The following is a 25,280-nucleotide window of genomic DNA, read 5'->3' as shown; positions in this document are numbered from 1 at the left end:
AGAGGTGGACGATATACATAGATGGAGGGCAACGTGAACGAACGCGCCGCGATGTGCCGTGTCGTGTCGTGCCGTGCCGTGCCGTGCCGTTCCGTTGCAGTTCTAAAGCCGAGTCCACACTGACCAGAAATGTTCGTGACCAGAGTACGAGCAGTTTCTGCATCGAAGCTAGCGGACAGCTCCGCAGCGAGCGGATCGTTCGATGTATCGTTCGGAAAAAAAACGAGCAAAGATGAGTTCACGCTACCGAAAAACATAGTTCGCGAATAGCAACGATGGCTTCGGCTTAAGGAAACTGCTGTTCTTCGAACGGTGCGCGCGGAGGACGCGCTTTGCTGAATATTTTTTCATTCATTTGCTTACCTTTGCTCGGCGTCGATTCTTCATCTGCAAATACCCCACTCTCGGTGACTAACAAAGCGTAGGCGAGCCATTTCAGGGTTCTCGAGGGAAGTTCGAGGGAAAGAAGAAGGCTTTGACGTCAAGATTCGAAGCGTGCTTCCAGACTGTTCGAGAGTGTATAGCGTTAGGTTGGATTAGGTCTTTTTTTCTTAAACGAAGTAAAGCATAAGCAGCTATAGCTAACGTTTTAGAGGCGATAGGAACGAGAGAAGGAATTGTAAAAATGTCCTCGCTGGAGTAGCGAATTTGACATTGTTTGATAAGACGGATTTAAAGGAAAAAGGGTAAAGGAGAGTACGGTAGGGGATGATAGAGGGAGAAGAAAGGAAACGAGCAGGCGCGCAGGCAGATGACCGCGATCAGGTGACGAGGCAACATCGTCGTCGTCGCCGTCGTCGTCGTGGTCGTCGCGGTGGTAGCCGCGCGCACTTTCGGTCTCCTTCTTCCTCTATTTCCCCCCACCTCTGAACGATCTCGAGCTATGCTGGTATTTCTCGGCGAGCTTCCCCTCGGGCTGGATAGGATCCCAGCGCGCAGAGAGAAGAGACCGGGAGTCGCCGGCTGGCACTCGTGTGACGCGTTTCGTTTCGTTCCGTTTCGTTAGTCTCGCATGGTTCCGTCGTGCGTCGTCGACGAGATAGGCTCGAATGACGAGAAGGTCGCGCGGTACAATAGTAGCGAGTGGGCAGCCGTTTTGTGCTCCGTCTTGGTCTGTCCGTCGACTCCGCGTGGAAACGTAGGAAAAGTGCATACTTTCGGGCAGCGACCGCGTTCCCGCAGCCGTTTCAACGTGTCTGCGTGCCCTACGGTCTTGCCGGGACCCGCTAAAATTGGATACCATCCCGACCACGCGATATTCACAGCTGACCGAGAGCAAAGACGAGCCGAACGATGCGCAGTCGCGTAAAACCGCTGCGACGACGATAACGGAGAAGGTACATTACTCGTTTCAGCTCCCTTTTCCGCGTACCAACGCGGACACCCACTTTACCCGCTTTCGATGCTTCCACACCTCGCTCGCTTAAACCCAACGCTAACACTTTTGCTTTACGTAACGTTAGAACTTTCTTACGACGACGCGACGCGATGCGACGCGACGCGACGCGACGTCCGCCTAGCGAATCGTGTCGAGAAGCGTGACTGTCACTCTCGCGTCTTTTCAAACGTCCCCGAGAACTCTCAACGACTTCCCTTTGAGAAGAAATTGCACAAATCGAAAACCCAACCGTAGAACCAGAGGCGCGAAAACTCTTTCGAGCGTTCGTTGAACGTTTCGCTGTAGCTTTATAGTATCTATCTACATAGAACTAATCGGAGCACCGCTCGCTTATTCGTTACTTTCGAATTATTCACAGGCTCTCCCCCACTGATACACGCGAAATCTCCGTTTCGCGTATATACACACGTCTACGTACTTTCCATAGGCATAAGAATACGGAGCAATTGTTTTCATCCCGTGACTCTCTTCGAATCTTGGATATGGTATTTCGAGTGATGCTCGAGCAACGATTTATTTTGAGTGCGGAAAGTGACGCTTTTATTGCGCACCAACTAACACCAGTCAGTGTCGTGTCTTCGTAAAACTCGTTCACCGCGTTTACCACGCGGCACGACGAACATTCAACCCTCCAATTTGTCGACTTGTGCTCTTTGATACGTACGATACGATAACGTTCGAGTTGCAACGTGGACCACAGTAAGAGTAAGAAAATATCGCACCAAGCAATCTACGAAAGTGTCTTTCTAGGAGTGTAGAATGTATAGCGTTCTAAAATTACTAGCTACGATTGACATTTTGATTGACAATCCTGCGGACGAGCACAAGATAGACACGTAACAGTCGTATGTGCTTAAGAATGTCGTCATAATCGTGCGATATTATAGGCACTGACCTATTAATCTTGTAGCAAATGTATCTCAGAAATTCGCGTACGACGGTCTCTGTATAGTTAGAGCTCCGTTGCGACCGGCATGAGATTTGGAATCCGAATATCGAACGTGATGGAATTCTAAAGACAAGCGTGATATTTTAAAGATGAGTAAGCGCGTAAATTTGGTAGACTCTGACGAGCGATAAAGCCAAGATTCCAAAGGCAAACAGATATGATTCATTTTGGTGGAAGAACGCGTGATTGACTCGACAAAACCGAAAGCAGACCCAAGTATAAATTACCGTACGGTTGAGAACACTTTGTCCGCCTTGACTTCGGTTTCGTTTAATCAACCGTGTTGTTCGGCCAAAATGAGCCGTATAATTTCGCTTTTAACTAGTTTAGAATTACTCGTACATGATGCTGGTCATCTACGAGATAACCTTTAATGCTGAAAAATGTGTTTCGACATCCAGCAGTTGAAAGTAATTATTAGATTTGTTTACTACCGCGGAACTTGATTAAACGTATCCCTTTTCTCGAATACTCTTGAAATACGTAGTTAGAGTCTGCAGGACAGTATACAGACAGAACGGGTGGCATTAAAGGTTATTCGCGCAAAATAGAGACCCAGCGCGGGCGGTATGAAGAATGGCAACTCTTCCATGTGCAAAGCGTCGCTGACACGAAACGGTGCGTTTGGCAAGAGTCGAAGAACCGTAAAGTAACCGTTAGTAGGTGAAAGAGCACGGGACCGGGGCACGATACGAGCCGCGATGAGCAACGAACTCTCGAGCGAGCGAACGGGAGCGAATGACTCAGGCTTGGGTATCCGCGTGACACAGTTATACCATACGTATACTCCGTTTAGACCACCGTGTTTATCCCTCATTTTTTCGACATTTCTACGATTTATCATTCTACCAATCAAAATCTAATCGGACCTTAACCGTTCTCGTTTAAACGGACCGATTTCTTCCCGATCCTCCATCGATCGTCAACCGATGGTGCCCACTGAAAATTGAGAAATAGACACACGTGAATGGGAAAAGGAAATGTCACCTAGCTAATGCGTACGTGTAGCACGTTGGGGGGCTAGAGTTGGTCACGTATCAAACGCCATCTTGTATCGCAAAAAAACGCGGCAGCCTAAATACGCGTTCCGAGCACGTCCTAGTTTCGAAAGTAAACTTTTCCTTTTGAACGGGCATGTCCTTTTGTTGTGCAATCAATTCACGAAAATATCGAGTCGATTCCACTTTGAGGTGGCACGCTGTTGCGTTGTATCCGGATATTATTAGATTTCCGCAGGCGAAATCTCATTTTATCCTCCAAAGTTTTCAATTTAACTGGCCGGTTACGTGGATCGCCAAAAATATAGTAACAACTTTGATATTCGCAAGAGTGCAGTTATTCGGAATAGTTTAATAATTGCGTGGGGGGTTTTGCAAAATATGGGGGACGAACGGAACGCAAAGGCCAGAGGTGGACCTCTTAATTCGTCGTGTCGGCAAAATTCGAGGAGAATTAATCCCTGTTCTCACCCCTATGTTTGTCTAGTGACCGTAAGAACAAGCGTTCTTTCTAATCGGAGTGCTTGAAAAGAAGCCGAATCGCGGAAAGAGGTTCGTTAGGGTCTCTTCTTAGGAAATGGTATGGTTGTACGGCTTTGTAGGTGAATGTACCGTTTGTTTTATTCCGCTATACCACGCGATGGATTCCCTCGTCCAGCGCTCCCTGAGAAAATCAATAAACGGATCATTAAAATTAATCGTTCCCGCCGGTTCGCGTGCACGCGTTACCTAACCGTTACTCGGCTAATGATAATTGATCATTTGCAACGCTACTGCGAACTTGTTCGGCAATTTCGAGTCGAGCACAAGTTACGTTAAACGATCCTTGCGCGCTATGGTTACCAGCAGAGTCGGGAAAGTTTATCTTACCGCAGCTAAGTTTGCCGACTTTATCTGACAGAACCGCGGGAGATATTAAAATCAAACCTCAACCACATGTTCCTTGCGAGCAGATAAAAGAATTGTTATTACATAGGCTTTCCTCGTCCCCTAAATTCACTGGAAGCATTCACTGTAGAGCAGGATCGAAAGGAGTTCTAGCGGTTCTCGAACGCGAAATACGCGTACGTCGAACGATTAACTCGTGTTATCGCGTGAAAGACGACATTCTAAAGCGTACAATTCGAGGTAGCTTCCATGGTCTCTCGAAAACGGGGAATGATCCATCGGGAATCGCAAGTATCTCGAAGAATGCCTACGCGGAATTATTATGGCGGCCATTACTCGTCCGTTCACCGTCGCGCGAACGTGACGCGGTTCGAATATCCATGTCGCTGAAACGCTGTAACCGTCGATCACGTAGAAAAGAATCGGTTTTCCGCAATTACTTGTCAGTAGACGACACGCGCGCCAGGTAAGAAGGTGGTCGCCGTTCATTATTTACACGGTCGTTGAATGTAAATAATTTCTAAAACCGCTGCCGCGCACACTGGCCACCGCGTTACCATCCACGCCTACGACGTATAGTACACCTACCGTGACTCATGCTCCCGATAGTCGGTATATATGTATATATGTATGTTACTTATGTATGTAGGCTCGCGTAACGCGCTACGCGTATCCATGACACATTACGATCGACCTTCACCAGCCCTTAACCGCTCTTATCAACCTCTTCTTTCCTTCGAAACAAAAGTGTCGTCGAAAGTTGACGCACAGCCGTTCCATTTCCGAGCCTCGTGTTTTCTTCGAAGCCGAAAACGGTTCACGCGAAAGACATCTCCGGTTTGCGTGGTACACCGCTAAATCTCGCTACGGTTCGAATGAATATTGAAATTTTGGATTTGAAAACGTATCTCGAAAACCGATAACCGATCGTGAGTAATTAAGTATGTATATATATATATATATATAGAGTACACATTCCTTTCTCCTTTCTCCTTTCTCGCGTACCTTTCCCGTTCGATCGCGTCGCGTTCGCCACCTTTGATCGTTACGATCGATAGCTGCACTTTCCGTGTTTCCCAGCACTCTGTATGCGTCACTTCAAATCTAAATAAATTACCAGATTTTTATTCGAAACGCATCACGACGATCTACGTAATGGTAATGCGGCAGACAGCTCGCGGTAGTGTCACGTTTAGACGATATGCATTTATGCGCTCGTTAGAATATTATACGTATCCACGGTTCTTCGCAACGTTGCTGTTACCGAGCATAAAAATAATATTTCAATAGCTACCAGATGGTGTTTCGTTTTACCGCGCAATAAAGATCGTGAATCTTTGTTCGAAAGGAATACAAAACCGCGTAAAATCAGAGTTGTGAAATAGTTATTGTAGATAAAAACGAAGTACGATTGTAAGTAGGCATGGCCGACGTGTGCCGCTTTTGTTCGACTCGGCGAGATATTTGTCGATTGCACATTTTTGCACCGGGGTTACGTATCACGGTCTCTTGGTAAAGAACGCTGTACATCGGGGAAAATCGAAGCTCTCCGGTTAAATGGTACGATCTCGCTCGTAAGCTGGTGTTTTAAATCGACCACGCCTCGATCTGACACGTACGGCTGGGAAAAGATCGAAAGCCGCATAGCAATTAGTTAGCCAGAAAAACGCGAACGATACGATGTAAGATGGAAATCTTTTTCCATTTTATCTGCACGTGCGCGCACGTGTGCGGCCGATCCGAATGTAATTTTCTATTTGTCGGTTCGCGTATCGGAGGTCACCGTGGCGCGATGCAATCACCGTTTTCACTTTCACACGATTTCTAACCGAAGTTCAACGACGCGCGGTATCGCGAACTACTCCCAGGCTCGTTACGTGCGCCGCTTGTCATTTATCTCGAATAAACTGGTTCAAGCTGAACTAAATTAGTTTCCGGTACACGTGTAGCGTTATCGGCGAAATCGACTCGAAGAAATCATTTCATTTAAATAATTACTTTCCGATCCTGGATCGCACAAGTGGATTCTTATACATCATCGAGGAAAGAGAATCGTTTGCAAACCCGTGCCTGTAACGATGCGAGAGGTTTTCGAAGCGTCAGCAGCTCGACCGCATACCTACTTCTCCGTCTAGTTATACGGTAGTATCGATAAGAGATCGACTTTTCGATGAAACTAATGACACGCGTTATTATACGGATAAAACGTCTCTTTGGTCGTTGACAAGTTGAGCACGTGCGCGACACGGACGCGCTCCGTGGAATCGGTGTCGAAAGGAAGCCGTACGATCGACCGGTTAGGAGAAGTTCCGTTGTTTCGTATCTTTGACACTAATTACCCGAACTACAACGTTACGCAGCATTTTGTCTCTATCGTACATACGTATACGTATACACAGGCTATAGTTATTGGCGTTTAGCGAATGATTACGCTAGAGCAGCAATGTGTGCGGTGGTCCTCCGGTGTGTGCGGTGTCGAAAGGGTAGGTACGCCACGTCTGGCACGGGATACTCGAAGGGTGGAGGATCAATTGTAGGAGACCGCGATAGAAAGGCGGGTAGCGTGGCGAGTTCGCGAAAGAATACGTAGTCGCGGTGTCGTCTTGCGTTACCCTTTATTTGCACACTGAACGCGAGTAGAGGCGCAAAGTACGGCTTCTAGAATAGTTTAATGCGGCCTTGTAGCCCGTAATGTAATCAGCGCGTGACGTCATTGTACCTAGTCCCTAGTTCCGCGAGGATCGTGTCGCGGAATATACCTTGAGGACAAGCGCGGCAGCGACGTGCGCGAATCCGTTTAAACGCGAACCGTCTGTTTCCGCGGATCTCGTCCGAGTTCCTTCGAAATTTCCACCGCTTCGCACCGTCCACGACCCAGAGGTTCGAGTCGAAGGTTCGTCACCGATTCCACACAGGTAAACGGTATCAACGATTGATTACCTTCGCAAGCTTGCGACACGTCGATTGCTAGTCGAGAATGTTCGGCGATCGTCCGGAGCTTGGCACGCTTGGAGAGATGATGGAAAAAATGGTAGAATTCTTTTTACTCGCAACGCAACCATTTACGTTCAAGCGTCCTCAAGACCGCGACTTACTCGTTTTCGCGGCCGTGCCAGTGCCCCTGTCCGTGACGAGAATAAAATTACTTTCACGTTCGCGGAAAGAATCGCGATCGCGAACCTGCGTTGAATGACCGTTTTCGAAGACATCCGAGATGGAATGGCTTCGAATCACGATCAATCTCGAAACCGATTAGTTCGAGTAGATCGACGGTTACGTTTTATTACGAAATATTGCCAATCTTTCGTCAATCGTTTTTATCGAAGTTTCGGGGGGACCTAAGAAGCATCTGCAAACGAGATCGTATTCGATTCGATTCCGTGCATCCTGTGCGCGAAGACAGCGCCAGGATTGAACGCTGCACGATCATTCACCATGGCCATTATTTAATAAACTACAAGGCTAGTCGAGTTTTGCTCCATAGGAGAGAACGTCCGTGCGTTCGCGGTGGAAGTCGACCGCCAAAAACTTAGCCTGCGTTAAATAATCCGAAGCTCGGATCCGAAGTGGATATACAAGTTGATATTCCAGCATTCGTAAGTCGGTCTAATCACGGTGGCGGTAGAAAACTGATTAAAAGTCAACAATTGCCGTCGAAGTCACGCGACGAACGAAGCCATTTCAATTGGCTATTTATTTCCCATTAACCTAATAGTTATCGGTTTGCCTTTGCGGATCGTAGCGTTTGCGACAGACCGTGTCCGATCTCGCGTCCGTCTAGGACTTTCGCGTGTCTCGAGTAAAACATACGCGGCAATTGATTCGATTCGACGAGGAATAACAACCGGCCGAGTGTAAAAGGTGACGCGTCATCGTGGAATGTTTGAAAGATGGTAACGCGTTTTTAATCGAATCGAGGAATTCGAGAGCGGAAGGATCTGTGTCATTGTCACGGCGCGGCGAGACCTCGGTTCTGGAGACTGGTATGCGACACTTGGTGACCTCCTTTTGCATGTATTACAGGGGTGTTGGAGATGGCGGCCACAGAGAGCACGATCCGTTTCAGCGGCCATACATTGGACAAGGCTACAAAGGCCAAGGTGAGTCCTCGACTGTCTATCTCTTCCTCCTCCTCGTTACCGTCCATTTCTACGAGAGGCCATCTCAAGCGAGATTTGAACTTACCAAAATATGATATCGTCGTGTCCAGGTGACGCTAGAGAATTACTACAGTAATCTAATAGCCCAACACATCGAGCGAAAGCAAAGGCTGGAAAAGTTGGAGGAATCGTTGAAAGACGAGGGACTGTCGGAGCAACAGAAGCAGGAGAAACGGTTGCAGCATGCCCAGAAGGAAACCGAGTTCCTTCGCTTGAAACGCTCCCGGCTCGGCGTCGAGGACTTTGAGCCGTTGAAAGTGATCGGCAGAGGTGCTTTCGGGGAGGTAAATTTTTAATCGTCTAATATAAGAGAACTGTGCTCTTCACGCGTTTGATCTGCCGCTAGGTAAGACTCGTACAGAAGAAGGACACCGGTCACGTGTACGCGATGAAAATTCTAAGAAAAGCCGATATGCTGGAAAAGGAGCAAGTGGCGCACGTCAGGGCCGAACGAGACGTATTGGTGGAAGCGGATCATCAATGGGTCGTAAAAATGTATTATAGTTTTCAAGATCCTATAAATCTCTATCTAATCATGGAATTTCTCCCAGGCGGTAAGGTTCTCATTCGGATATTTCTCTTTCTCTCTTACTTTTATCTTAACCCGTGTCGCATTGCAGGTGACATGATGACGTTGCTGATGAAGAAAGATACACTATCCGAGGAGTGCACACAATTTTATATTTCCGAGACAGCGTTAGCGATCGATTCCATTCATAAGCTAGGATTTATTCATAGGTAAATATTGGAGGAGGGTAACAGAGCCGGATGAACGTAACGATTCAGAAGCGATTTAATACTTTCTTTTTAGAGATATCAAACCGGACAACTTGTTGCTGGACGCGCGAGGTCATATAAAGCTTTCCGATTTTGGCCTGTGTACGGGTTTGAAAAAGTCCCATAGAACCGATTTCTATAGAGATCTCAGTCAAGCGAAGCCTTCAGACTTCAGTAAGCACTCGCTTTTCTATTTCAATCCTTCCAGAGCTAACACGTCACGGCTCGTACTTAAATTTAATCCCATTAATTTCGATTCGACGCGCGCGGTTGAGAAAATTTATTTTTACCAAACTCGTGTATGGGTTCGTAGCGCTGGAAGGGTTCAAATGAAAAATAGTGCAGTCGCTTTTTATCGTTCTCCGTTCATCGTATCGATCAGCGACTAATTTTATCGTTCGGTCGTTTTGCACAGTGACGTCGTGTGGAAGCGGGAGCGGCGGAGCGATGGACAGCAAAAGGAGAGCCGAGAGCTGGAAAAGAAACAGGAGAGCGTTAGCCTACAGTACAGTAGGAACGCCCGACTATATAGCTCCGGAAGTATTTTTGCAAACTGGTTACGGACCCGCTTGCGACTGTTGGTCCTTGGGTGTCATTATGTACGAGATGCTCATAGGTACTGTCTGCCTCCTCTTCCTTCTCTCTCCTTTTCTCGAGCGTTCCGATAGGATATTAATCCTAGACGCGATTGTCAATTGCAGGATATCCTCCGTTCTGTAGCGAAAATCCGCAGGAAACTTACAGGAAGGTAATGAATTGGAGAGAAACGTTAGTGTTTCCTCCAGAAATTCCCATTAGCGAGGAAGCTAAGGATACCATAATCAGATTTTGCTGCGAAGCTGATAGAAGATTAGGTACGTGTCTCGGATGTGGTTTGATTCCTCGTCTACGAAATAGAATTCAGTTTGCTGAACGATTATTTTTCTGCGACCGTTTAGGTGCCCAGAGAGGTATCGAGGAGCTTAAACTAGCGCCGTTCTTCCGTGGCGTCGATTGGGAGCACATCAGAGAGAGACCAGCCGCGATTCCCGTCGAAGTGCGTTCTATCGATGACACGTCAAATTTCGATGAATTTCCAGACGTAAAATTAGAAATACGTAAGTTTGTTAACGTCTAAGAAAACAGAAATCATCAAAGTATAGCCATTCGATGATATCGCTCTAAGGATGGGTGTCGCGGGGTACTCATGTCTTTTTGTTTCTTTTTTTCTTTTCCCTCTCCTTGGTCGATTACAGCATCCGCGCCGATGCCACAAGACGGAGAGGTAATATACAAGGACTGGGTGTTCATTAATTACACGTTCAAGCGATTCGAAGGTTTGACGCAGCGGGGCACGCCGACCAAGAAATAGCAACACTCTATTTTGTGCTCGGTTTCAACCAGTCAGCAGCCTGACGCAACTGGAATTCCGGCCTTGGTACATCATCCGTACCCTCCACTGTCATCGACGGCGTCACGAATGGATGGCTGATTCGTTTCATCTACCGAACATCAGGTCCAGTCAATTCATCGCCACCCCTGTCGTTTTTACGTGTACACTACGCGATGAGACGAACATGACCGTATGTACGTATACGTTGTAATACGAAGATAGAAGGAGAAAGGAGAAGAAGAAGAAGAAGAAGAAGCAGAAGAGGAAGGAGGAGAAGATAAGAGAAGAGGAAACGGAAGGGCAAAGAAAGGAACGATCATGACAGAAACCGATTCATGTGTGTTGTGTCGCAAAGGACAAAGAACGGAGTGATAAAGATTCCGAAGAAAGCAGGTGCCGGAAATGAATGCACATGTGATAAGGAAGGACCGACATATTTTCACGCGCACCGTTTCAAAGTTTTCAGTGATTTCGCGACTTGAAAAATGCATCCCCTTTCCGTTTGATCGTGAATATTGTTTCCATTCGATCTTTGAAGTGTAGCACAATAAGTTCTCTCTCTCTCTCTCTCTCTCTCCCTTTCTCTCTCTCCCTCTCTTTCTCTCCCCCTATCCCTCTCTCTCTCTCTCTCTCTCTCTCTCTCTCTCTCTCTTTTTGTAGTGAGAACATTGTTGGAAAGAAAAAGGTAAAGATGGAGCCTCGGTCCCGTGATTCTCGCAGAGTGTGTAACGCTGTTTGTATGATGTGTTTTTCTCCCCCTCTTTTTTAACGAAGCACTGGTTTAGCTCTCGTTTTCAGCTCTCTTTTTCAACGTTGTATTTATAGCTAGTACTGTGATATAATATTGTTTAAAAAAAAGAAAAAAAACAAAGTTTTGTATACAAATCGCTGTTTTGTCTTGTTAACGATTACTGAACTTTACGAATGTTATATACTTTGTTCAATCGTGCTTAGGTTTTTCTCCCCCCAAAAATTTAGAAATTTGTTGGTTTAAGGAAAAGGTATTTTATATTTATATATATTTTTTGAGAGCTTTTGTCTGGATGTTTGTTATTATCTATGAAATTAGACATGGGAAAAAAGTAATCGTTAAAATATTCATCAAAGTCGATCTTAATGCATCAATCGAGCGGACTTTCGTTCAGCTTTTTTTTTTTCCTTTTACGTTGACTATGTGTAACATCTTATATTCGCAAATTTGTATCGGTATACGACGATCGGTTTTAAATTTGTTTCGCTTTTTATTTACGTATTACATATACTTTCGCTATGGAAACGTAATTCGAAATAATTTTTCCATCATCCAATTACGATATCATGGCACAAGCTTTTGCGACATTTTTTTGTGCTTTGTAGTCCTTTTGTATCAACATGTAATGTATTATCAAATAAAATGTATTGTGCAGTTAAAGTCGGTAAAAGAGGAATTCCGATACGGTCGTGGAAAGTAAAGGATGCGTAGGGAGGAGAATCGTAGAGGTACCGGGACTCTTTCTTAGATAACTATTATTAACAATTTACAAACGGTTTTGTTCGTGCCTGGACGTTATGTAAAAATCGCAAGAGCGTTAAGAACATTTTGAGAAGCGTGGAAAACGAGAAACGATACATTCGTAAAATTCAAGGCTCCTCCGTTGCCTTATCAAGGTTCCTAAACACGTTTACGCGCGAAGCCCAACCGAAGAAGAAGAAAAAAAAACTACAAAAGACGAGAAAATTTACGGCGCTGGGTTAAAGCATAGATAATAATGGAACAAGAAGAAAAAGAAGAGGAATGCTAAACTGAGAAGTGGTCGAAATGTAATCTACTGCTTGATGTATATATATTTTATAGCAATTTTACATTAATCGAAATAGAAACTTAAAGTTGTGCAGGCATTTCCGAATTTTTTAGGTTTTCACGAACGTATACGCGGTTTGCCGTTTCTTTTATTTCCTTTCTTTTTTTGTTCGTTTTCAAATCCAACTACGTCCCACTTCACTTCGAGCGATAGATCTTTGCTTTCGACTTGACGGATGAGCGATCGGTTAATTAAACAATTTGTATTCGCTGCGGAACTTGAGTGATCAGGATTATGTGTAAAATCTGCGCGCGAGGAGAAGAGAAGCACGCGTATGATGCGAATAGCGTAATCTCGGAAAAGACTATACCGAAATCGTAATCGTCGATTGTAATGGAACTTTACGGATATCGAAAAGCTACAGGAATCCGTGAGGTTTCATTTAAAAGGACCGATTGACGCTTGGTGGGGAATGGTTCGTCGTCGATCGGAACGATGTAGTTTTATTTCGAATATAGCACTATTGAACGATGTAGAATGTACATTGGTGTAGTTTACCGAGAGCCAGGGCACCGTGGTAGTAATAGTACTAATACTAAAAAGAAGCAGCTAAATAAATCACATAGCAAGAGGTAACGCGAGAGAGAAACGAATATACCTGCGTATGCGCGGACGCTCGAGACGCGTCGCGCATTCCGGCTGATAGTACTTGTGTATATCGAAGTTTTCCGCTCCTTCCTGGTACGACGACTCACGCACCGTGATGTTGCCCCACGTATGTGTATGTATATCTAGACGAGGATATTAGTTTCGTACGGCTTTGCTCGCGCGGATACTCGAAGCGTACGAGCGTGGAGCACAGAGTCGCCTCGCCGTCGCTTTGCTTAACTTTCAACGGCCTCGGTCCCATCGTTACGTTTCGGACGATGTAAAATAAACGTTCGCGAAAATCCGTTTCTATTCGTACCGTTGGATGGAAGACGAGATGTTTCTAAACGTTACCAAGTTCAATATTTTTTTACGCCTAGTGAAATTGTTTTAAAACGATCCGTAATATCGACAAGTTTCGTTATTATAATAGGAAATTGTGTAATAAATTAATTGGCAAAATTAACTTTACCTACTGATTATGCGTATGGTAATCATTTTTTTGCGAAGCTGCGAAACCGCAGTTTCAACGATCCACCTGCGATAAGTACGCGCATTTGGCTGTTTCGGAGAGATCTGTATTGTATTCAGTGTTGTGACACGTTTTTTCGCTTCCTTAACAAATTAGAGTTTTTAGATTTTCTTCTCTTTCTCACTATCTATCTTTACCAAAAAGAACGGCCAATATATTATATATATATGTATATAAAAAATTTATATATCGACGATTGGTAGCACAAACATTCTATGTCCACTTATAGTGTTTGTGATAAATACAGATTTAAACGTTTTCTCTCTCTCTCTCTCTCTCTCTTTATCTCTATTAATCGTACTCGAGGACACACGATAGAAAAAATATTCGTAGATAAATAAAGTGTATCGTAAATGGTAGCGTAAAGAAACAGCCGAGAAGAGTGTAATTTTTGTAAAAGCGGGTATACGATAATTCTGTTGAAATTAGAATAACGGAATCCGCCGGACGAGTGTACCCGCAGATTGGATCGAGCTTGCATTCAACGGTACAAGACGAAACGCGACAAGTACCGCTGCGTTTCCAGCAAATTTACGGTGACAATTTTGTTCAGAAGGTTCTACTCGGCAAAGTAGCCGAGATCGATGAGATGCAACGTTTGGTACTCCATGCTCCCATGCTCGAAGCGGGAATTACCCCTATACGTCGTATAAAGTAAAGAAATTTTGATGTATAACTTTATAATACAGAATGCTTAGATTTATAAAGTACTATTTAAGCGGACGGTTTTTAAACGACAAAGAGATGAAGAATATTATAGCAACACTATTTTCTGCACCTGGTAGACGTGAAAGCATGAGAAAAACGGGAGACGTGTGATCAATGTACAAGTGTATAACGTATAACGTACGCGTGAGATGAAAATATGAGAGCAAGGGTGGACGAGAAGCGTGACAGGTTGGAAGAATTTAGAATAAATGCACGAGAAGAGATAGAGAGGGAGAGAGGGAGGTAGATAGAATGACAAGAAACGAGAGACAAGCGGTTGGAGGGATAAGGAGAATGCGAGCGAGCGAGTTAATAAGCTTAGCGACTTGTTGCTGTCGAGTACAGATATACTCTGACGTCCAATGCTACCGAGTAAACAAAACGAAGTAATCGCGATTTATTTATTTAAAAAGAGAATAAATAAAATAAAAAACACAATAGCCACGAGATGCCTTCGATGCAACAAGTTTTTATTAGGTGCCCTGAGCGTATAACGTAACAGACGCGACGCCTCACGGATAGCTTCATCTACGCGAGTTATCTGCGATACTCTATGCGAACGTATCTCGAAGGAGACTCCAATCTAATAGGTTATACGGTAATTGTCGTCGGTGTATGTTGTAAATATTTGAAAAGCACGCGAGTCGCAGTGCTGCTCGAATTGTGTGTCGAATAAAGTCTCTTGTGTCGTTGCTGTTTGCGTACAACGATCCTTAAATAGTAAATAGACGGAGCAGCGTTCAATTAGCTGGGACAGTTTTCAATTCGCTATCGTTACAGATTACCGTTGGATAGGATGTTCGAAAACGTGTTCCATCCGACCATTTGTTTCGAGCGGCCGCTTTTAGAAAATCGACGCGAACGATTATTTGAAAAGTTTACTTCTACCCGAGAAAATAGAACGGCGCGACATAAATCCGTTATCTACGGTATATATTTACGCAATTGGCTTGAAACGTGCCACTCGAGCTCTCGACGCTTTTGCTTTGAAACGTGCACGGTCACTTCCACTACAGTAAGTATGCACGCACGCGAGACTGTCCCCGGAATTCTGTCTTTCAGTGGACGCTGAACGTTACGGCTGGCTGACGGAAATCACGGGGAGAATCTTTGCCAATCAGCCGTTTCGCGTTGGACGTTGATACCGCCTTTCGATCGACTAAATTTTACCCTCCAACTTTCCTAGAACGATTCGTGCCATTGCGCAAAGTCACGGGGAATCGACGACCCTCGACCTCGAAACCGAACCGCTCCGTTTTCATCTATGTAATAAGCTTGCGCGATTCGATCGAAAGTTAATCGTCGAGTAGCTTGTCGAGGAGGAAAAGATAAGAAAAAAAAGAGGTACACGATGCACGAAGTAAAAAGTATTGCTTCTCATGTGGGATACATCATTATATTGTAATTATAGCAATTATCGTTAATAAATTGTTTTTTATTTTAGCTAGCGCTTTACGCCTCTTTCATTGAATCGCATCGAGACAATACCAAAGATTAACGTCGCCCGTTTGTAATAGGTATGTATTCGACGGTAGATTCGAATTTAAATTTGAAATGGACCGCGCGCATGCGCTCGCGATTAATTTCGATCGAATGCTCGGTGCGCAAGTTATCGACGAGACAGCGAATAATAGACGATCAGCGACGTAGAAAGTTAAACCAACGTCCGATCGATGGCGCCATTCGTACAATCTCGAAACTGCTTCGAATGTCGCACGCTATACAATCGTATCGTTCGTTACATTTAAACAATTGACGTTAACGTTTATATGAAAAATACTCGCTCGATTTATTAAGTGTATTTCGCGCGTACATCGTGTCTGGTATCATTAATTTTGATCAAGTACAATCGCAGTGTCCGCGTAATTCCTCGTGCAATGTCATCCCTTTGAGGAAGGTTCCAACTTTGTTCAAAGGTCGAGAGGAATATAAGAAAAGCGGTATCCACAGAGAGAACGATTTATTCGTGTTCGTGTGAAACGTGGCCGACAAAGGACGAAACGAAGGCGAACCTTTTAACGTCGCCCGGAGGGCAGCGCGACGCGTACAAATTGAATGATTATGCCGGAGTCGCGAGCGAGACGCGTCGTTTATCGCGACTCCCGACGTACAGCCCGTCGAGGAACGCGATTGGATCGATTTCGGTGACGAATAATCCTGTTGACTCGGAATCGGATGGCTTCGTGGCGCGATGGGAAAAGTAACGATCTCGTAAGATCGAAACGGCGGGAAACGCGGGAAAAGAGGATCGTTCGTTAGCGCGGAGGTGGCGCTAAGAGAGGGAAAAGCACGCGATACATAAGAGAGGAGGCCAGGGAGAAGAGTGGTTATCGAGAGATTGCGATTGGTAGTGGCCTCTGACCTCTCGCCGGTGGTTGCTCCGCCTCTCGTTTACGCGGTAGGCGCGCGAGCTCGTTAAAAACGGCCTCGTTCGATCGACGCGTCCATGCGATCGGCTCGCTACGCGACTCCGTATCGGAACGCAACGAACGCGAAATTACTCGATCGAGAAACGGAAGAAGGGACGGACGCGGAAGCTTTTCGCGAAAAATTGGGTAGCGATCGATGTTTCGAAGGAACGGTCGTTGTCGGATTGCAGCGGAACGCGATCAGAGCAAGAGGAGGAAAACCGGCTGTTTACTCGGCGGGGAGCAGAGCGCGTTCGTCGTCGGTGGTGGATACGCGGACGGTAATAGGAGGTGACGCAACCGCGAGCTGTGCGATATCGCGATCCGCCATCCGCGCCGCTCTCTCCGATCGCGTAGCTCCGATCGCCCCGTCCCGTCTTGCCTCCGACTCGTTCCACGGTTTTACTTATCGACGAACAAAGCCGGACGAACGAATTTACTTACCTACTTGAAAGTTACGCATCGCTCCGGGGCTGGGTTCGCTCTTCGCGCGAGCAACTACGTTTCGCAATTCGTTCAGCGAGCAACGGAAACGCTATCGCGCAATAAGTAAACGAATAGTCGGGGACAAGAGTCGATACGATTCTGGTCCCGATCGGTCGCGCGATCCAGTTCGCGGTTGTTAACGCGGCGTTTACCGCGGTCGGGGCGGTTCGAGAGGGAAAAAGTGAGCAAGAATTTTTGAACGGGAGCCAAAAACAGCGACGGTGCTCGCAAAGAAATAGAGAAAAGGAAAAAAGAAAACTAGAGGAGAAAAAGGAAAAAGAAGAGGCTCTCTCCGGGGCCGTTTGTTTCTCCTGCCAAGTTAGATTTATCGAAATTCTAAGCATCCGGCTGGCTCGAGGCTGTCCGCGCGCCACGCCGCCACTCGCGATCTCCTCGGTTTTTGCTCCTCCGCCCCGGCCCGGCATCCACCCCGCGTGATTTATCCGCGTTTTATGCGCTCGCCTCGAGAACTGAAAGCGGGCGACCCGAATCGGTTCGTTTCCAACTCGATAAATAATAATAATAATAATAATAATAAAAATAACAAAGCGAGAGAGAGAGAGATGAAGAAGGAAAAGAAAAAAGGAGGAAGAAGGAAGGAGAATTTGACAGGAAAGCTCTGACAGCGGAGAGGAGTGGGAAGAGTGGCAGGAAGGCAGGAAGGCAGGCAGGCAGGCAGGCAGGCAGGCAGGCAGGCAGGCAGGCAACCAGGCACGCAGGCACGCAGGCAGCCAGGCAAGCAGCAGGGGGAGAGGTTAAAGAAGAATCGAAACGAGTCGCGTTCCTCGAGCGAGGGCACGCGGGGTCGCGCTCGCAGACGGAGGCATCGCCGTCACGTCGGCCAGAAATCACTGCCGTGCGTCAGGGAAAATTCGCTCGGCGATTGTTTATATTGAAATACGTTCGTGCAGGAATGCTCGGAAATGGGCAACGAACGCGCCTGCTTGCCCGCGCACTCTGCTTCTCCGCTGGACTTACCTGCGTCTCCCGTTCCCTCGTTTCTTCCTCCTCCTCTTCGATTAAAACGTGTAAAACTCTCTAATTCTGACATATATATTTCTTTACATTCATACGTATATTTCGTGTTTATATTCGGGCTTACGTTCATATTTATAATCGTATTTATATTTGTGTTTTTATGTATATATATATATATATGTATATGTATATATATTAATTATGTACACGTTTTATACAAAATTCTTCTCGCGCCTTTATACATAACGCTACACAGATGTAATTTCGGCCTACGTACATTCAATGACAACGCGATTCGTGGTTCGATATAATACAATTGTTCGAGTTTGACGAACGATCGCGTACTCGCCGCGTCTCGAGCGGAATGCGAATCCATGCCAGAGCGGTTTCAAAGTTCGCGCGAACTCCGTTCGAACTCGATTCGATTCTCGGCTCTCGGCCACGTTCTCCTCGTTCCCTTCGTTCTCCTCGTTCTCTTCGTGGATTTCGATCGAGACACTCTTCCTCCCCCTCTCTCTCTCTCTCGCTCGCCCAGTGTGCCGCGCTTAAGAAAAACGACCGCTGCTTAAAAATATTAGAAATATCCCATATACCCCTAAATGGTTTCTCTAAGTAACTAGCTCTCGACGTCGCGGTGTTCGCGTGTCCCGCTTTCTTCGAACGGTACGCACACTCTCTCACTCTCTCTCGCTCTCTCGTTCTCTCGTTTTCTCTTACTCGACCCTATCGTACAGTATTTATAGAGTAAAAAAGCACCGTGTTGAAAAAACCGATTACAATTCTCGCGTACACGTGTATCACAATACGTTCGCCGAGTTACCTCGCGCGATCCTTTCCACACATTCGCTCGCTCTCATTCTCTCCCTTTCTCTCTTTCTCTCTCACTCTCTCTCTCTCTCTCTCTCTCTCTCTTTCTCCATCCCCGTAGTCGGAGACACGCGCAAAGAACACGCGACCAGCGATTCGGCGAACGAATTACGCGGAAGAAAAATATATTTTCGTTCGCCATCGGCTGGTCGCGGCGTCTCCGAACGCGCGTCCTTTAAATCGCACGCGGAACAAAATCGTGGCCGTCCACGTACGTATACTATATAGAAAGATATCGTAGGTATGCAAGAGCGCGCCAAGAGACGGGGGTGATGCAACGCGCGACGTTCGTCGACGCCTCCGTCGAGGTAGATCCGTCGATGAGAAGATGAGAGAAGACGAGCAACGCGTCCAAGATAACGATAACGATACCTCGCGAACGGGACGACTGGGAAGACGTGTTCTCGTGAATTGTGCGCGGAAATTGAACGAATGGAACGCTTCGAACGCGTTCTTCGCACGCGTTGTGGTTGTCTCGCGAGAGAAAACGGTTAGAGAAGGAGGAGGAGGAGGAAGAAGAAGAAGAAGAAGAAGGCGAAGAGGAAGAAAAGAAAAGGCAGGCACGCGGTGGGAAGAAGAGGCAACGAAACGTCGAAACGAATGACTAAGGGTTTCGGCATGACTCGACTAACGGCAATTACTCGACGCGAAGATCGATGCGAGATACCGGTCAACGGGAGAATCTACCAGATCTCTCGGCGTCGATTACAAATGCTAATTTATGATTTCTTCGCGGCGCCCTCCTCCTCTTTCCCTTCGGGTTCGTAAAACGACACAGGTTTTCTTCGCAAGTCGAAGTTTCCGTGGACTGGCCACGAACACTTGGAAAAGGAACGCGAGCACCGTCGACGCGGCGACGGTTCCTGGGCGGCGTCGAGGTCGAGTCGGAACGTGTTCGTCGATGCGCTCGCCTCTTTCCTCCGAATCGAAGAAGTTTAGGCGAGGCGAGGGTATTACGCGGAAGCTAGCTGTCGCCAGACAGAATGTCACATCGTGGACATGTACGGCCAGTTGAAGCTGCTACCGCTGAGCAACATGTCCCTGATCAGCGTCTCGATCGGCGTTTTCCCGACGAGCCGTACGAAGAATAGCTGCTCGATCACCTGCGAGGAGACCGTCCTGAGGGAGGGCAGTCTCAGGAGCAGCTTACCGAATCTCGTCGGCTGGTTCGGGTACTGGGTCCTGCAGTACTCCTCGAGGGCGCACTGGGACTTTTCTTGAAGCGACTCGATGTGCGCCACGTCCGACAGCCCGCACGCGTCTGAAACAGAGATTTCGATCCGTCTTGTGAATCGTCCTCTTCAAATCGAACCGAGAGGGTGTTATTCCGCGTCGACGCGAGCCTCGGGCGAGCAGACACGCGCTCGAATGAGACCCGTTCCGTTGAAATGCGTGCCAACTAGAGAGACGTAGCCCGTGCGAACGTCGGACTAATCACGCCGCCGTCGCCGCGACGACCGCGTCCCTTGATTTTTCACCCTCCTCGAGCCCGGCGTTCGCCAACGCGCGATACCTAACCACCTACCCACCATTGTTTCGTTTCCCTCTCGGTCCGTACCGAAAAATCTCTCCCTCTTCCTTTCCCACTTTTCGATACTCTCTACCTTTCCAATCGCCTTTGTTTCACTTTTTTCGCCTCTTTGCGATTCGTAAACGCGCGATTACAACTACCGAACAACAGGGGAGGTGGGATCTCGCAATCGACGTCGTCGTCGTCGTCATCGTCGTCGTCCTCGACTGTTCGGTCGCATGCAAATCGCGTTATTTCCATACGTACGCGTAATGGGCCATTACGCGCACGTGGCGGTCGCGAAGGAATCCGACGATAGCGTTGCACCGCGCGCGGGCGCGCGCGCGCGCGTACCCTCGAAAATCCGACGAGGGTTCAATTAAACCACGCGACGGCAAAGAATCCGCCAACGCGCGGCCAATAAACAAACCGTCGGATTCGCTCTCCGATGTCGTCAGCGCCAATTCACCGCATCAATTCGAATAATACCGTTGAGTGGCGTCTCCGCGCCCCGAGCTCTCCCCTTTCCCCTCGTTCACCCCGTTCTCTTTGCCAAGCTGATGCTGATGCTGCTGCTGCTGCTGCTGCTGGTGCTCGCGTTAACCGGTTAAATGCCCTGGCGCCTCGTTGACCAGCCTCAACCGTAAATTAACCGATCTTAAACTCTCCGATCGCTACTCGCGTTGAAAAATGCTTCGCGATCCGTACCGGGTAGGATAGCAGAGACGAGACGAGACGAGACGAGACGAGACGAGACGAGTCGAGTCGGGATGGAAGGTAGGAGAATCGAGAGATTGAACCTAAAGGAGAAAATGGACCGTGTAAGAAGAAGAAGAAGGGACAGAGGGTGTGAGAGAGAGAGAGAGAGAGAGAGAGAGGGGGGAGGACAGGGATTCTTTCATGCCCTTCGGAAACGTCATATAGCTGTCGGGTGCCGCGGAGGCAATATTTCACGCCGGTAGGCCCGCCTGTCCTCTCTCTCTCCTTCGTTCTCCTACACTTTTCAAGGAGTTTTTACGGAGTCTCTCGATCTTTAATCACAGCTCGACCTTCCATTGTCAGTGACGTCACCTCCGACTCGGAAAGGGTGTTCGGGGGATGCTTTGTGTCGAGCTGCGCCGATCCCTCTCCGCGTCATTTGTCTCCCCGGCTGCCTTATTTGTACGCGCGTACAACCTCCGTCCGTGCAACGGCCGAAACTAAACTATCGCGCGTCCACCAGCGACACGTTGCACCGGGATTGCGAGCGAATCGGTGGTACCAGACGGAGGAGGATAAGAGTTCGATCGACGACGAGCATTCGCCGTATTACGCCTTACGAAGCATTTCGAGGAGACGATCGGCTGGGCTAAGACGTTCTCCGTTGCTCGCGAGGAGAATCGCCTCGCTGATTCGTAAAATCGGAGGATTATCGCGAGTACGGGCTACGTAAGCCGAACGCAATATAGACCCACTCTGTCGACTCTGTGCGACTCCTATCGATCCGCTCCCGAAACGAACTCTTCGTCCCGGTAGATCCAACCGCGACGACGATATCGCCGGTAATAAATGTCCACATATTTGCTCGAGAAATTATTCAATCTCGTTCGTCGATCTAATATAACCGGCTTAATTCTCGAACGGGAGATGTTACGCGTTTCGTCATCGGACAACGATGGTCGCGACTAACTGGTAATTATAAGTTTGATGGACGCGATGGCGCCTCGTAAACGTAACGACCGCGGACGGGGAGAAGCCAGGAAACTGTCCGTTCGTTTCGTTTCGTTTCGAAGCCGGAGGAGAGAGAGAGAGGAAGAAAGGGGGCAAAACAGAGGGTTTCACGCGGTAATAATAGGAAAACGGAGACGGAGAACGGGGGCGCGAGCAACGATTATCATAACAAGGCTCGTATTTGGAGACAAGATGCCACGACCCTATCGGCCGTACGCATCGTCTACGCGACACGCATTTAATCGACGTACGTGCCTACTAGCTGCTACTTACACCGGTCTACACCTATAAACCCCGGTACCGTTTAGGTTCCCGCATTGTCATGTTAACCATACCGAGATGCCGATCCCATTAAGGGGCCGGACACCTTTTTCCTTTCGATTCTTCTCGCTTCTTCCAGCCTACCCTGCGCGTAAACATCGACGCGTCTTCTTCTGTTCCCCGACCAGCGAGAGTACTCCTCGCGCGGTTCAAACTATAGGAAGAGAGAAGCCGCGAACCCTCTCAGACGGATTATGACACGCGGAAAGTTCACGACCTTTTGTCTGGCGTTACCCTCTGGCGACGATGGCCGCGCGCACCGGGGGTAATCCTCTAACCGGGCCGTTACGCCGTTGTTGACATTTAGCCCCCGCGGCTGCCCTCGAAAACCGGTCCACGGTGTTACGCGCGCGCCGACACGGGCCGAGCCGAGATCGACCGGTTCCTCCGTTCTCTCGTTTCGCGGGAACCGACGCAAAAAACAGGAGGGGACCAGGAACAGGAAGAGAGGAGCCTTCCTTCTACCTGGCTCGGATCTATCCGCGAGGGGACGAGAATCGCCGGATAGACGAGCCGATATAGGTTGTTTTGATCGCGCATAATTTCGCGATCGCTGCGATCTCGGAAAAGGTTCCGAGGGAGCGTTGCCCTTTCTCGTTCTCGCGTGCGCGTTTCCTCCGGCCGGAATACCCTACGGACGCGCGTCGAGACGTGTGTTGACCTTTCGCGGATTTGATTTTCGTGCGAGGAACCGGAACGCAATATCATCGAAGACCGAAGCGCTTCGCCGACGCAACGATGTTAATTACCGAGGACGGAACAGGCAAACGGAGGATTGTTTAAATTTATGGTCATTTCGATACGCGGAAGCGCGTAACGAGCGCATAGCTCGTAGCTCATAGAGGTGGAAAACTATAGCGGAAAACGCGGTGGCGATCGTACATTGGGCGAAGGAATGGCCGAGCAATGCCGTTGGCAACCTATCGATAAATTCACTGGCCAGTGTAAACAATGCGGCAACAATGTCAATTATGCGGACGGCGATCGCGCGGCAGCCACCGGTAATTAATCGAATAGCGACTTTGCGCGGGTAATTAATCGGCGCGTTTCACCCTTTCCGCGGTGGTAGCTGGTGGGTGGTTCGCGTGGCGTTTCGCAGCTATTCGGCAGCTAAAGGAGAATTTCTTTGGGGCACGGAGCAGAGGAGAAACGGAGAAGGTTGGCTCGCGGCGGTGCGGCGTTACGATGCGAGGCGGTAGGCTCGCGCGATCGCGTGGGCGCGTAATATATTCTTGGGATAGACAATGTGCCGAGCACGTGGGCTATAGAAGCCAAGTCGACCGGACCCGGAGCCCCATAATGAAGCGTTGACGCGAGCATAAAACGAGCGCCGCTCGAGACAATGGAGTGATTGAGCGCGGGTAACGCCAAAGGGTTGCCCGACGTCAACCCCGGGGTGAAAATGTCAGTAACCAAATGTCAGGCCTCGCCTCCGGCGCGCTCCGCAACCATTCTCTTCCTCTCCCTCGCGCACCTACACCTCTTCTCTTCTTCCACTTCCCTTTTTCCCCGTTTACAAACATTTTCTTCGCGGTGCTTTTCGATCGGACATTTTCCGAACCGGATACTCGCCGCGCATCTCCATCGCTACCCACGTTCAGACCGAATTTATCGCCTCCCGGCGAGGACGGCAATTTCGCTCAACCCTCGCCTCTTCCGTTCGCCGTCAAAGCGTGGCTCGCGCCGAGAACGTAATCGTCGCGAAGATACTTGGCCGTAGCCGTCGCCGCGGCTACAAAGGGTTGGTCACCCTCACCCTCGCGAGAAAATGACGCGCGGGGCGAGCCTTCCTCCTCGAATATTTTACGGGCAGGAAGCGCACGGTTTTTCTCGCGGCTCCGCTTCCGAGATTGCTTTCTCGTAACGGCATTTTCGGCTCGACGGATTTCCCAGCTTCACGGGAACGAGAACGAGTCTCTTTGACGCGACAAAGAACGGGTTAAGTGGGTTTCTGCGAGCGCTCGCCATCGCCACTTTCTTTGTCTCTCGACGCTTTCCCATACTTCCGTTGAAATATCACCGAACGCGAATCCGTTTAACCTCGATCGCGATCGATCTTTCGCTTTGTTCGATAAAGATTAATCGCTCGCTCGCTCGCTCGGATATTTTCTTTCGAGAACGCGACATCGAAAAAGAAGACGAATTTCCGGTTTCTCCTCGCTTCGCGCGTTCGTTGGCATTCGACGCTATTAATGAAATTTCGCACACTGCTCGCCTCTACGTGTACACGAGAGTACACGCTCGTATAACGCTCGCGTCGAAAACCGGCGGCCAGTCACGAGTAATGACTAGAAAACCAGTTTCATCCTGGCGAGATGTTGCGCGATTCCGTTCCCCGGTACGCACGACCTATCGAAACCTACCAGCGGTAGGAATTAAAAGCAAACGTTCGTTTATTCGTATTCGACAGGTTTCGAAAAACTTTTCGACCTTTTTCACGATTCGAAAGAATGGAACGGCGCGAGATTGGTTAGCTCGCTCCCCTTTAACTCGTGATTTCCGTGTTGGCGATCCACGTTTCCTTGACAGGCATTCTCGACCACGCGTAGCCGAGGAAGAAGCGGCCGGCGACGAACGGGTAATCGCGGGGAGGAGGGAGGGAGGGATGGACGGGTACGAATCGTTCGCGATAACAGGCTTCCGGGGACGATAGCGGGACGCTGTCGACGACGAAGCTGTTGCACCGCGAGCGCGTTCGATGAGAATCGATAATAACGTCGGATAGGTGTCTATCGCGCGCTATTCGTTTGCTAATCGCCTAAACGGGAGGCGGTGAGCACAACCTCGG

The 25,280-nt window shown here is 48.2% G+C and overlaps 2 protein-coding genes across 8 annotated transcripts in view; one reads left to right on the top strand and one right to left on the bottom strand.

The window, feature by feature from the left end:
* Positions 1-14,309, top strand: part of Trc (Serine/threonine-protein kinase tricornered) — a 41,779-nt gene extending 27,470 nt beyond the window's left edge. For 5 of the 6 annotated variants that reach the window (XM_076892561.1, XM_076892562.1, XM_076892563.1 and 2 more), the window contains 9 exons: positions 8,258-8,334; positions 8,445-8,678; positions 8,741-8,948; positions 9,015-9,132; positions 9,206-9,345; positions 9,587-9,787; positions 9,873-10,025; positions 10,110-10,268; positions 10,407-14,309. In XM_076892561.1, coding sequence (XP_076748676.1) covers positions 8,258-8,334; positions 8,445-8,678; positions 8,741-8,948; positions 9,015-9,132; positions 9,206-9,345; positions 9,587-9,787; positions 9,873-10,025; positions 10,110-10,268; positions 10,407-10,522 — 1,406 coding nt within the window. In that variant the 3' untranslated portion in view covers positions 10,523-14,309. Of the gene's footprint in view, positions 1-736; positions 1,338-8,257; positions 8,335-8,444; positions 8,679-8,740; positions 8,949-9,014; positions 9,133-9,205; positions 9,346-9,586; positions 9,788-9,872; positions 10,026-10,109; positions 10,269-10,406 lie in introns of those variants that run through there. The other variant, XM_076892565.1, reaches the window with a different exon arrangement.
* A 5,567-nt stretch (positions 14,310-19,876) lies between these two features.
* The window catches only part of Svp (COUP transcription factor 2), a 39,916-nt gene continuing 34,512 nt past the window's right edge, over positions 19,877-25,280 (bottom strand). For both annotated transcript variants that reach the window (XM_076892582.1, XM_076892583.1), the window contains exon 4: positions 19,877-20,212. In XM_076892582.1, the coding sequence (XP_076748697.1) occupies positions 19,938-20,212 (275 nt within the window). In that variant the 3' untranslated portion in view covers positions 19,877-19,937. The remainder of the gene's footprint in view (positions 20,213-25,280) is intronic.

The sequence above is a fragment of the Xylocopa sonorina genome, chromosome 3, assembly GCF_050948175.1.
Source record: "Xylocopa sonorina isolate GNS202 chromosome 3, iyXylSono1_principal, whole genome shotgun sequence".
Lineage (NCBI taxonomy): Eukaryota > Metazoa > Arthropoda > Insecta > Hymenoptera > Apidae > Xylocopa > Xylocopa sonorina.
The sequence above is the reverse complement of the archived record's forward strand: the minus strand, read 5'-3'. Positions and strand labels throughout refer to the sequence as shown.